The sequence below is a fragment of the Oryza glaberrima genome, chromosome 6 (genome assembly GCF_000147395.1).
Source record: "Oryza glaberrima chromosome 6, OglaRS2, whole genome shotgun sequence".
Lineage (NCBI taxonomy): Eukaryota > Viridiplantae > Streptophyta > Magnoliopsida > Poales > Poaceae > Oryza > Oryza glaberrima.
The window spans coordinates 3,228,445-3,241,213 of record NC_068331.1 but is presented as its reverse complement, the minus strand read 5'-3'; the positions used below and the strand labels follow the sequence as shown (position 1 = coordinate 3,241,213).

At 41.8% G+C, this 12,769-nt stretch overlaps 2 protein-coding genes across 2 annotated transcripts; both read right to left on the bottom strand.

Annotated features, from left to right (window-relative positions):
• Positions 1-195: 195 nt before the first annotated feature.
• On the bottom strand, positions 196-4,862 carry LOC127777890 (protein disulfide isomerase-like 1-5). Its single transcript, XM_052304512.1, has 12 exons — positions 4,199-4,862; positions 3,970-4,099; positions 3,664-3,829; positions 3,278-3,396; positions 3,023-3,103; positions 2,837-2,923; positions 2,459-2,530; positions 2,314-2,382; positions 1,776-1,853; positions 1,523-1,663; positions 757-810; positions 196-678 (listed from the first exon to the last, which is right to left on the bottom strand). Exons 1-12 carry the CDS (start codon positions 4,690-4,692, stop codon positions 562-564), a joined length of 1,608 nt encoding a protein of 535 aa, XP_052160472.1. The 5' UTR covers positions 4,693-4,862; the 3' UTR covers positions 196-561.
• Positions 4,863-5,295: 433 nt separating this feature from the next.
• On the bottom strand, positions 5,296-8,887 carry LOC127777858 (uncharacterized). The gene is made up of 4 exons (XM_052304477.1): positions 8,753-8,887; positions 8,034-8,572; positions 6,962-7,147; positions 5,296-5,912 (listed from the first exon to the last, which is right to left on the bottom strand). Exons 2-4 carry the CDS (start codon positions 8,529-8,531, stop codon positions 5,628-5,630), a joined length of 969 nt encoding a protein of 322 aa, XP_052160437.1. The 5' UTR covers positions 8,532-8,572; positions 8,753-8,887; the 3' UTR covers positions 5,296-5,627.
• Between the last annotated feature and the right edge of the window lie 3,882 nt (positions 8,888-12,769).

The following is a 12,769-nucleotide window of genomic DNA, read 5'->3' as shown; positions in this document are numbered from 1 at the left end:
TCTATTTGCTTAATTTTATAGTTATTATTTAAACTTAGTTTAGGGAGACATTGTTGCATTTATCCATAGATTTGAACTTAGGATAAACTTAAAACATGATCTCTTCTATTTGCTTAATTTTATTGTGCTAGTTTGTTCTTGGTCAAAGAATTGCCTATCATCATAAGACGTTTCCATAGCAAAAGGTTATCCAAGTAAAAGATTAGAAAGGAGGATACAACATTGAACAGAATTTGTGGTTCTATGTTACAGAACAATGGATACATACAAGTCACAGCTCAACAAACGAACAAATGCAGCTTGTTATCAACAACTTAGCATGTATAGTAAATCATCTTCAAAAGGAACAGCTGATGCTGCGAAGGGGAAGTAAATCTGGAAGGTCAATATATAGTTCAACTTAAATACCCGTTTGATCATTTCCTATTCTATTTCCTTATCTCAAATGGTACATTGCAACCCCAAGACAAGCATGGTGTGAGAGCATTCCAGCAAAATATAAGCATGCTGTGCCTTTCATTCACTGCACAAAGCATGCCCAAAAGCTGTGTGAGAAATCTACTATAGCTCATCCTTGACATTGTCACCAGCGGCTACTGTTTTAACATCCGCAATTTGCAGCTTCTCCTTGATGAATTTTGCCATGTCCTTCAGATTTGATTTCTTTGAAAGTTTTATCTGCATTTGAAAGTATGTTATTAGCACATGTAGTGAGAATAGCTTACAGTAAGCTCGCATCCGTTTCAGAGGACATACCGGGTTGCTTTTGTCTTGGGCAGGATATAGCAACAGTGTCGGGTAGTTGTTTATCTGTATGGAGGAATGGACAATTGTAAGGGAAATTGTATACCTTTTGTGCTGGTGGATTGATTAGAGCAGTTCAATTGGTCATGCATAAAGGAACAGGCCATGCTTCCAGTAATCAAGCAAATTAACTAAGAGAAATTACATCTCTTCTCATGATATTATTTAGTATTACTAACATCGTGGTTACTGAGTGTTCAGTAATATCAATCCACCATTTAAGATATTCTACCGGAAAGTAGTTTAAATGTGCAGTCACAGGTGCCATCAAGCTCACCAAAACCTCGTCTGATCTTCAACATATTGCCATTGGAAAATAATGAAACCGTGTCTTACTTTACCAAGTTCAGCATGGGAACATTTGCAGTGAACAGACGAACTTCACAGTTGATACTCCCATGCAAGGTAATGTAATGCCCATGCAACCATGTCATTCTCTAATAAACATTTGAGGTTACAATTTCTTGTATGTAATTAATTTTTTTCTGATAGTTATATGCTAGTGTAGCAGAATAATCATAGAATCATCTCATTCCAAATTCATAAAGTATCTCACAAGAATTTACGTTTTCTTTAAGAAGTGGCTACATCGCAATTGCAATAATAAAACTGCTCTAAAATTGATAGTGCATTAGAGTAAATGGATCACTGAAATGGTATGCATCATTAAATATGTCTGTACTACTGCCATATGATGGTAATGCAAAGACTGGTTTACCTGCAATTTGGGATGTTCATTCACAGAAGCATCTATGCGTGCAAATTTAAGATTAGTCTGGCCCAAATCATTGAGATGTTTGGCCAACTTCTCCACGTTTTTACTTATGGCCTCACAGTCAACACACCAAGGTGCATGAACCTTTTTAGGGTAAAAAAGGGTGTAAGATCTCGGAAAGAATAAAGTCAATATTTCATAAGTAGAAATGATGGGTACCTGGCCATAAAAGAGACCAGAAATAAAGTTCCCGTACCTCAAGGAACACATTTTGAGGACTTTCTAGAACTGAAGAATCAAATGTACGGCCAACAACCTTTTCAATAGGTCCCTTCTGCAAAATGTTGAGCGAGGATGAAACATTCTAATTACACAATCTTAACAAGAAAAAACATGTCATTGTGTTCTTTCTTGTGATAAACTCATATAACATGGAAAGTAGTAACTGCTTTATACTTGAACACAGGTCATGGAGTAACTGGTAGTGAACCCAAACTGAGCATTTTGAACTATAGCTCAGTTATCAAAATGTGAGATGTTATGTTTTCAATTCGCGCATCTTTCCGATATTACTGAGGGATATTTTTTCCATAAATTCTAAAGATTGTTCAAAGAAAATGTGGATTGTAAACATTTCAGATAGTAAATCGTGCTTAAGATGCTGCGCCCTTAACATATGGTTATCTCTAAGCTAGGCTGTGCAAAGAATTCAGCTCTGATGCATAATGCATTGAAAGATCTGGTGCATACTAATTGAACATGCAAGATGCGAAATTAGCAAAATTAATCCTTACTTCTTCTGGTACTGGTTCTGATCGGAAGTATGGCGGAAGTGTACCCTCCAGAAGGCTTAAGCAGAAGTCCTGTTGCCAGTTCATGATACAACTAAGTGGTCTTGTTTTAAGTATGTAACATAAAACCAAAAAGATAAATAAGAACCTGTAGGTTCTTCGCGTTAATTTCTGCCTCCATCAGATATTTGGTACCTTTGCTGGTATCAAATGCTGTCACCTGGTGAAATTTTTTTTTTAGCAATAAGTCTATCATGTGAAATAACAGAGAAACAAAGTACTGTAATGATGGCTGAGAGTGTGCCCAGACCAATTAGCACAATATTTATAATTACCAATGAAACAATAATTTAAGTAAGCAACGATTTGATGCCATCCCTATTTTATCCATCCATCCTTCACGGATATACCTAATTTCATAATATATGAGCACATACGCGCTCCTTCATCTACTGGAGGAAAAAGTTAAAATAACGGAAACTTGACTCTAGAATGAGACCCATCATTCAATACAAAACAAACTTACAGTAGGTTTTTCTGGTTCGAGTCCATAGAGAGTCAGGAATGGTTTAGCAAGCTTTTCTTCAGCAGTATCCACATATATAAACATTATCTGCAGAGTGAAAGAGAAAACAGTTTCAGCCTATGCAGTGATGCAGGTGACGTGGTATTGGCTCAGAGCCTCAGAAACGAACAAAACAGCAGTGCACACCTTTGTTTTGAATCCTCTGGCAACCTCTTGGATCATAGATTCAAGATCTTCGAAATCATAAGCCTCTGCAAAGGTGAAGACCTATAACAAATTTACAAGACCATCTAATTATATATCATTAAAAAAAGCATCAAGAATTACTATTTTTTCCTTATTTGAACAACATAGTTTGTTGCATCCTTTGATCCTCCAGAAATATGACCTCTATCCAGTTCCACTTGTTCATACAATGAGAAAAAAGCAGAGAGTGCCAACCTGTAGCTTAATAGGGCTCCCATAAACTTTACCAGAGTTGAGATCAGTGAATACAGTAATAAGTGGGAACTTGTTAAGCTCCACAAATTGAATTATCTCCTTTTCTTCAAATGCCCCGTCTGCAAAAAAAATGCCATCATATCACTTTTTGGATACACCAACTAAAATCTGATTGCTACATTGAACAGCATTGTTTATCCAACGTGTAACTTTGTACCACATAAATACCAAAATATAAGAGAAGAAAAAGATCATTTTTCAGTGTTCAGTAAGGCTTTTCATTGGGAAGTACTCATCAAACTATGGTCTAAAAGACCAAAATGAAAGGGGTGAAGTGAACTATCCAAAGAAATTTTTCTATAATGGGTAATATAGAAGAAACTTACTGAACTTCTCAAACTTTTCTGGCTCGCTTTTCACAAGGCCCAGGAATTGCTCTTCAGATGCAATACCAGGAAAAAGAATTTTGGCCACATTCCTGTCATTGGTTTCTACAAATTGCACTTCATTTTCTGAGGTTGCTGCTTTCACGAATTCTTCATATTCTGCTCCCTGCCCCCAAAAAAGATGGATATGGATGAATAACCTCCAAATGTAATGAAACAAACTCTATGAACTTTACTATTCAAGCTTTTATATTTAGCGTAGAGCATATACATCCTGTATCCAAATCCAGCAGACAACTAACATACCTCACAATTTTTGAAAAGACCAACAGCAAAAGTTTGATCCTTTTTGAGAAATTCCTCAGCGGAATCCTTTGACTGAATCCTAATAGCTGGTGCACCAGTCTTCTTTCTTACCCAAGTAACTATCGCGTCCCTATCAACAACAAAGACAGAATTCCCATAGTCAATTCATCGAGCACGTTAACGGCAGCTTCTAGAACGAAATGGCACACACAACGGGCAGCATCCTCACTTGGTGTGGAGACCAGTGAACTGGTGCTCGGTGCCGTTGACGAAGAGGAGGACGGTGGGGAACCCCTTGACCCCGACGGCGGAGGCGGCCTTGGGGTACCTCTCCCCGTCGAGCTTGGCGAACGCGACGGCGCTCCCCATGGCGCGCAGCGCCGCGGCGGCCTCGGCGAACCGCGGCATGAGCTGCGCGCTGCGCTCGCACCACGGCGCGTACCCCAGCAGGAGCACCTCCGCGTTCTCCTCCACGGCGCGCCGCGCGTTGTCGTTGTCGAGCACCAGCACCATCGACTGCGCCCGCCGCACCGCCTCCGCCGCCGCCGCCTCCCCTCCTCCGCCGAGCTCCCCTCTCTCCTCCTCCTCGTCCACCGCGAGCAGCTCGTCCAGCACCTCCGAGTCGTCCCCTTCGTCGTCCAGGTCGAGCCGCGCCACCGCCACAACGGCGAACAGCAGCAGCAACGCCGCCACCGCCGCCGCGAGAACCCGCCGCGCCCTCATCGCCGCCTCCTCCTCCTCCTCCTCCTCCTCCTCCTCCTCCTCGTCCTAGATCTAGCACACTACGAGCTCCACGCGATGCGAAGCCACGAGGAGGAAGTGGAGGAGAAGAGGAGATCGAAGAAATGGCGAGCTCTCGATTGTTCAAACGGCGAAGGAGATGAGACAGAGCGCCGCGGCGATCACGGGGGGAGAGCGGAGACTGACGTGTGGGGCCATGCGAGTGGTGGGGGCCACATGTCAGTGACATGAGGGATAGACGTGTCGGCCGCTTCACACGCACATGGGGTTGGATCGCGACCGCGTGATTAAGGGTTAAGCAAAGTTTGGGAGCCGAATTTGCATGTGATTTGAGCTCGGAGGTCAGCTCAGCACTTCTCTTGTCTATACGGGCAGTCAACGGGCGCTGGATCCAAGGATCATCCAAATTAAACAAAACCTTACTAATATCACATTATATTTTTGACATTAAATAATTTGCAAAATTTCAGTGCCATAGAAGATTATTAATCCTTGAAAGACAGATTTGTACCATTTCTTGAGGTGAAAAGAAACACGATTTTTGCTTGCTGTTTAATATGCTCTGTTCAAAACAAAATGCAATGATTGTCCATGCGAAACTGTAAACATGGTGATCTTTAACGTAAAACCATCTAGACTGACTCTAGTACCACACTTCGGTACATAGTTTCCTCAGGAAAGAAAGAAAGCAGAGAAAATAAAACACTACTACCATACAAAGTGATTTACTGATTTATCAACAAAATCGAAGCTCAAGTAAAATTAACAAGTGACCATATAAACGCTTATTGTTCTTCACAAGCATAATACATACAACAACTGCAAGAACAGAAGAACCGGCTCCGTCGCCGATCGATCCCAGCAGGCGACGCCCGCCGCCGGCGTGATGGACGACGACCGGCGGCGGCGGCGGCCTCTCAGATCTTGTAGACGGCGCAGGCCTTCTTGGAGAACTTGATGGGCTTCGTCTTCTTGGCATCGACGACGATGGGGCACGTCACGTGCACCTTGTGCGTCACCCTCACCAGCTTGCCGATGACGTATCCCCGGGAGGTGAGGTCGAAGTCCAGCGTCAATGGCACCGCGCCGCCGGAGCTCGACAGCATCAGCCCGCCGCCGGCGCCGTAGAGGGGCACCTTGTTGCCGTGGACCACCGCCGTCACCAACCGGTGGCTCTTCCTCGGCTGGTAGTACCTGCGAACCTGAAATTACAAAGAATTGTTAGCTGTTAATTTTGTGGGGTTGTTCTGAAATTTACCATGAGTTCTTGGTTATGGGTAAGGGCCTGTATAGTTCGTGAAAAGAAATTTTTTGGTGTCACATCGGATATTTGACCGGATATCGGAAGGGTTTTTCGAACACGAATGAAAAAAATAATTTCATAACTCGCCTGGAAACCGCGAGATGAATCTTTTGAGCCTAATTAATCCGTCATTAGCACATGTGTATTACTGTAGTACTTATGGTTAATCATAGCCTAATTAGGCTCAAAAGATTCGTCTCGTTATTTCCCCTCTAACTGTGCAATTAGTTTTTTTATTTATCTATATTTAATGTTTCATGCATATGTCGAAAGATTCGATGTGATGTTTTTAGGGAAAATTTTTGGGAAACTAAACGGGGCCTAAACCATTAAAAGACAGAAATGTACTGCATGCATATGAAACACAAGCATGGATTCAGATAAACAGTGTGAACAGAAGAATCTCTGGACCGTTTCTCATTGTCTTGTTTCCAAAACATTTCCAGTTATCGTACTGTTTTGTTGTCTTATGAAACTGTACGGAATTCCCATCGCCGTAATAATGCATTCCCCTCTTTTTTTTATCCCCTATGGTAATTATATGCATTTTAGTATTTTACCCACTTGACTCAAAAATAACTGTTTGCCTAGTTGAAAGTTTGAAATTTGTTGACCTTTGATACAATAGGTAGGGAAAGAAATGGATTAAGAAGAGAGAGCACAAGAAAATGTTTCACTAATACATTGCTTTGAAAACAGCAGAGGAAACATATTAAATACTATGAATTCAGCTTTTATGTGTGTGGTGAAAGGGAGAGGCAAAAGAAGAGATTCAGTAATATAGTTTACATTTTTGGTAAAAAGGTGAATTAGCATTACCAGACAATTTATCGACAGCATTAATAATTGTGATAGAGAATTCTCTCAAAGAAAAATAAGGTGTGATAGAGAGACATGGCCAGCACTAACAAGTATTACAAAAAAAACAATGACTGTTGATAGATATACCTGTCCAACCCCGATAGAGATCTCTGAATAGAGAAGGCGAATAGGACCCGTCGTGACATGGATTCCAAACATCGAAGCAGGGTTGTATACAGCTATGTGCAGAGAGCAGTTCAGTGTAACCAATTTGGTTGGAACTCCACTGTGGTCTGTGCCCTCACCAGCGTAGAAATCATCCATCGTCAAGCTCTGTGAAAAACAAAAGTACAGTAAGTTCCTGGCTAGAACACATTTGAGAAATCCAGCAGGTTCAGATTTCTGAAAATCTTTTGAGCAACATGAAGAATTTTGCCATGTCAAACTACTGGACATTACAAATGCATGTTAAGTACTCTATGGCGATTTCATTTTTATTGGAGGAGTGGGCAACGGTCAGGAAATGAAACAAGCAGTCAGACATACTGAATGCAGGTGCATGCCTGCAGCCAACGACATCTCTATCAGACAGGGAACAATAGGAAACCAGTTTGCTCTTTGGTCATTGTTTTTTTGTTTCTATTAATATATTTATTTTATTACTAATATAAAATGAGACTAAAGCTGCTTCTGTTGTTTTCACGTTTCTATACTTTACGGCTATAGAATTCTAATTATACAGAAACAATTATAACTTGGTTTCACAACCACAAAGAGAGTAAAGCACATATGCTGATGTGCTAGGTTCAATCAAAACAAGCAACAACTCGAACTGTTGTATATTCAATGAAGCTATTCTAACCATAAGCCTATCTACCAACCAAATTTATTCCCAATTTTTACCATCTAGTTAGAGCAACCTGTAAACTGTAATCAAACAAATGTAAAACCTGTAAACAAACTACATTCTTTTCTTATTCCTCATCACTTCCAAATTAGTGTAAAACCAAACCACCAATCGATTCAATAGCTTTAACCGTTTCCACCCAAACTGCAACTGCGACACAAACATCACAATTAAGTATACTTGGCATTTCAATCCACGATGTGAATTGGGGGAAGTAAACCAAATTAAGTAGAGACATTCCATCAGTTCAAGAAGTAAATTAATGCAAAAAAATAAAAAAAATGCAGCAACGATGTGGGGGTAGTAGTATACCTTGACGACGACGTCGGGCTCGTAGGGGCGCGCGGCGCCCCAGATGATGAGGCAGAAGACGGTGAAGAGGAGGACGAAGCAGAGGAATCCGAGGATGATCTGGCAGCGGCGGGAGAGGCCGGTGTCGCCGGCGAGGTCCTCGTAGGGGCCCTCCTCCTCGATGACGTTGCACTCGGGCCAGCCCTTGTCGTTGAGCGCCTTGCGCTCGCCGCCGGCCTTGCGGGAGCCGTCGCGGAGGGTGCCGGAGAAGCGGCTGACGGAGGAGGAGCGGGAGTGGCGGCCGTAGGAAGGGTGCGACGGCGACTCGTTCGGGCTGTTGTACACCGGCGTCGCCTGCATCGACGACGACTTGTACCCGCCGTCGTGCGACTCCCGCGACGGGCTCTGCACGTAGTAGTTCGCGCCGCCCACGCCCACGCCGCCGCCCCTCTTCGGCGACCGCGGCGGCGACGACGGCGCCAGGCTCGTCACGTCTGACTCCGACTTCGCGTGCATCATCCCTCCCCCTTTTCCTTCCCCCCTCCACTCCACTCCAAACCCTAAGAAACCATCAACACGCGAGCGATCAGAAGCGCAAAGAGAGAGAGAAACGAAACCAAAAAAAGAAAAAACAAGACGCGGTGTTCTTGACACATCTCCCCGGGGTTTTGGGATCATCGCGAGCCCCGAACTGCCGCAAGAACCGCTCGCCGGCGATGATCCGGCGGTGGAACACGCACCTGACACGAAGCGCGAAGCGGAGGAGGAGCTCGTCGACGCGGCGAGCGGACGAACGGTGGTGGTGGTGGCGCAGGAGCAGCAGAGGCGAGCACTCGTGTCCTGGGGGGCACTAAAAGGGAAGGCCAGTAACGCGACGGCAACCTACGCGCGGGATCTTCTGCGGCGGTTGGAAACGGCGGGTCCAGTGGGAACGTGCCACGTGGCGTGAACAGTGTGAGGGGGAGTGGTGGTTGGTGTTTGGGGCGGGAGTAGGGGATGGGATATTTAGTTGTTAGGATTTTGACGGCGCCGTTTGGGTTATTGGAGTGTCGGCAGCGACGGGGTGGGAGGAGAAGGGAATGTCCGTCTGCGTTATACTCCACTCCACTCATCCACTGTCTGTCACTCTGGATCAGCTCCGTAGGTCACTCTATTTTAATGGCATTTCAGCCTCTCTTTTCTTTTCCTTTTCTTTTCCTTTGGGGTATCTACTTGGATGCCTCTAATTATCAAGCCAAATTTTAGACGGACATAATTTTCTTACCTAACCATTTGATTGATGTCATAGTTTATTACGAAACTATTCTAGTTCATATTATAGTTATTATGATTAGCCGAATTTTTCAACCACATGGCCCCACACATCAAAGACATGTTTTTGCGAGAGATTGTGTAATGTGTGGTCCTAGCCACACTTTTTACGGCAAGCCGTACCTTGTCTAAGGTGAGATTTGACAATGTTAGCCATCAGCAGTCAACCAAACGTTTATAATCTCGACGAATTTTATGATATTGAACGAGTCGAGCCAGCTTGAGGTATGTATTTTTTGTTTGAAATATCAAAATTCATTGGAAATTAAACGACAAATCGACATCTTGATAGGGCTCTAAATTCATCGTAAGCCCTGATTAAGAATTTGAGATAATATATTGAGAACTTTGAATTTAATGTAGAGCATTAACTCCTGTGAATTATTTGTACTCAAACACAACTGTGGTACAGTAAGAGTACTATGCCCAAGATTTTAAGGGTGTCATATCCTTAATTACAATCTTTAGGGTACTTGATCAATCTACTTAATGCCTAGTACAGTCTTACACTCCAAGCCACCTAATTTAATTTAAGGCAAATTTTGACAGGATGAGATGAGTATGAACAATTGTGTATTTATACTACTTTAAAGGAAGATAGTGGTGATAACACTGAATCTGTCAACCCACATACTCCCATTATAGTTTTAAAAATTACCCCTCGAACATTTTCGTATTAAAAACCTAAATAGATAGCCACATATATAATCAAATTGATGTGAATATATATTCCTTATTTTTCATTCGTAGTAAAGGACGGGCATTCAGGTAGTTTATACATAGAAGAGCATCCGCATGTAATGTAGAGGTAAATTAATGGTGAGAAGAATGATGATTGAATATGATGGGGAGATTTGGGCTGAGAGGGACTGCATGCTACTCGTCTGGTTCTGTATGAAGTTGACATGTTTCCTTTGGACAAGCTGGATGGAAAGGAGGCAAAGGGTGTATTCCCGTTCACGATGCTTGCATGAACCAAACAAGAAACAAATAATTTGGGTGGTTGTTAATTGCAAGAATTCTCTATCCGGCAATAGCTTCCTTCTGTTAGGTATTTGTCCCCTCTATATATTTGCTTAACTAATTAATTACTCCATTAATTCATCCAGTAATATAGCAACTTAAAACCAGATTGGATATAATCTAATACTATTAGATTGTGTCCAATCCGGTTCTATATTGATATATTATGAGATAGAAGTAGTACATTTTGGCAATTCAATTGATTGTGCTAAAAAAGTCTATACAAAATGAATGGACACCTCTCTCTAAAAGGATTTGGACGGCCATTTATCAGTTCACATGTTTGCATAGTGTTTTTGAAAGATCGCATGTGCAAAGCGTACCATTTCTGTTTTGCTGGTACGTGAAAATTGAGCCGTGAATTGATACGAACCAATTAATAAACTCCAATAATCATGTACCAGCGATATGTGAACGTCTTTACCTGGTTGGAATCGTTTTTTTGGTAAAGTTTTGCTATCGTTGTGTGTCGGTCATGGCCGTTTGTACCTTTGTCGATCCAGACTATGCCCCTTTCTCTCTCTCGCACACACAAAACGCCATCGTATCTCCCATGAGTAAGGCTCAAAAACATCATGGATTCATGGAGAGTAGTAGCAGCAGCATGGATTATGATGGGAATTAGCAGAGCAATTCAGAGGTACAGAAGAACAACGATATATAGTTAAGACAATTCTGAAAAGATAGATGCTAAGCTCATGTGTAGTGATGGCTCTGTGAAGGGCTGAATGGCATGGGTCAGCTTGGAGCATAAGGTTGTCAACTGAAACAGATAGGAATCGAGAAAAGATATCCCCCATTCCAAGCCAGGTCTAATGTTTGTTCAGAAGAAAATAAACTCTAGTAAAATATATTTGACATCTAGAGAACTAGAGTGGAGGGAGTTTATAATATGGAAAATTCTCGCATAATGTATTTCTATCAAATTCGGGATGGATTAGTGCAGCCCCAAATTGTAGCCTTTTAATATTAAGAAAAGGAAAAAAATGGTTATATACCTTTGATATCTACCCTTTTACTTGTTGGGTCGTGGCATTTTCAAATTTTGACGTGTCCTTCTTGTTGGGTTGGCTTTGTTTTCCTCTTATGTGTTACAACTTACAATCAGATAAGATGAGCTTATACCTTTTGTTTTTTTTAAAAAAAAAACAAATGCCCATATGCTGACCATATCTCTTGGCCAAATCATGTGTAACTGTACTTTGGAATATCATCTTACGAATTACAGGTAGCCGGAATGAAAAAGCATGTGTAACTGTACTTTGAAATATCATCTTGCAGGTGGATGACGGAATGAAGAATATCAGCGTATATTATGGTCAGCTCAAATGAGACGAGACACCAACAAACATCGTTAATTAATTTTTTGGACTAATGGACGTCACAGAACCACAGAAAACATTATAATAGTCTCTTCCAGAAAAAAGTTAATTTAAGTTTAGCCAGAAAATGACCTAGCAACGAACACGCTATATGAAAACCGTCCGTTACCTGGAGACGTCCATGCTTCTAAGTGACACATCGCCTACTCCGAAGAAGAGGAAGAACGAGTGAGCATGACCTGCCAACTTATTCTTCATCAACCGTTCGATTTTTCATATATTATTTTTTTACATGATTGTGTAGTGTTTCTCACCATGCATTTGTGGATAGAAAACGTTGGAATGTTGGCATCATAAGATTATTAGTTAGGCCACACCATTCTCATGATAATATATTTTCTCGTGTATATTTATTCCAAAGAGCAAATCTTTGTATGGTCATCTGGAAACTGCCCTACACCCTTGCCAAACTTGGAATTTTACATGCATTCTGAAATGAAACTGTGCACCATTTCGGGAAAATTCTACATGAGTACCTCATTTTCTAATGGTTCAAAAAATTACATTTTTTTGTTACTTATAACACGAACCTTCATAAAAGCCACAGGTCCCATTTAGTCTTTACTATTTTTTTGTTGACTGCCGAAAGAGTACAAAAATCCTATAAATGCACATTACACCGATTTTGTTATACTCTGATTGATTTTGATTGAGCTAGGCGTTCGCGATTTCTTAATTTTGATTGAGCTAGGGCTGATAATCTGTAAAAATGTAAACGAACCAGAAAAAAAGTGCAAAATTTCTATGTCCGTACTATTCGCAGTTTAAAGTCATAACTCAAAATCAATTTAGATTCAGATTTTGGACACGGGCTGACAAGCAGAGGATGCGAGCCTGCAGGCAACAAAGTGCAAACGACGGTTCTATATCATCGCAGTTCACACGTGGCTACATGGCCAGTATAGTGAGATGCTTTATTGGGTATTTGGGTCCACGTAACCAGATTAGGGGACCAACTGGCCTTGAGCCCTTGATTGGCGTGGTTAACATGTCGTCAAGAATCTGGACACTGGTTAATAGGCAGGATCATGGTGATTTTCT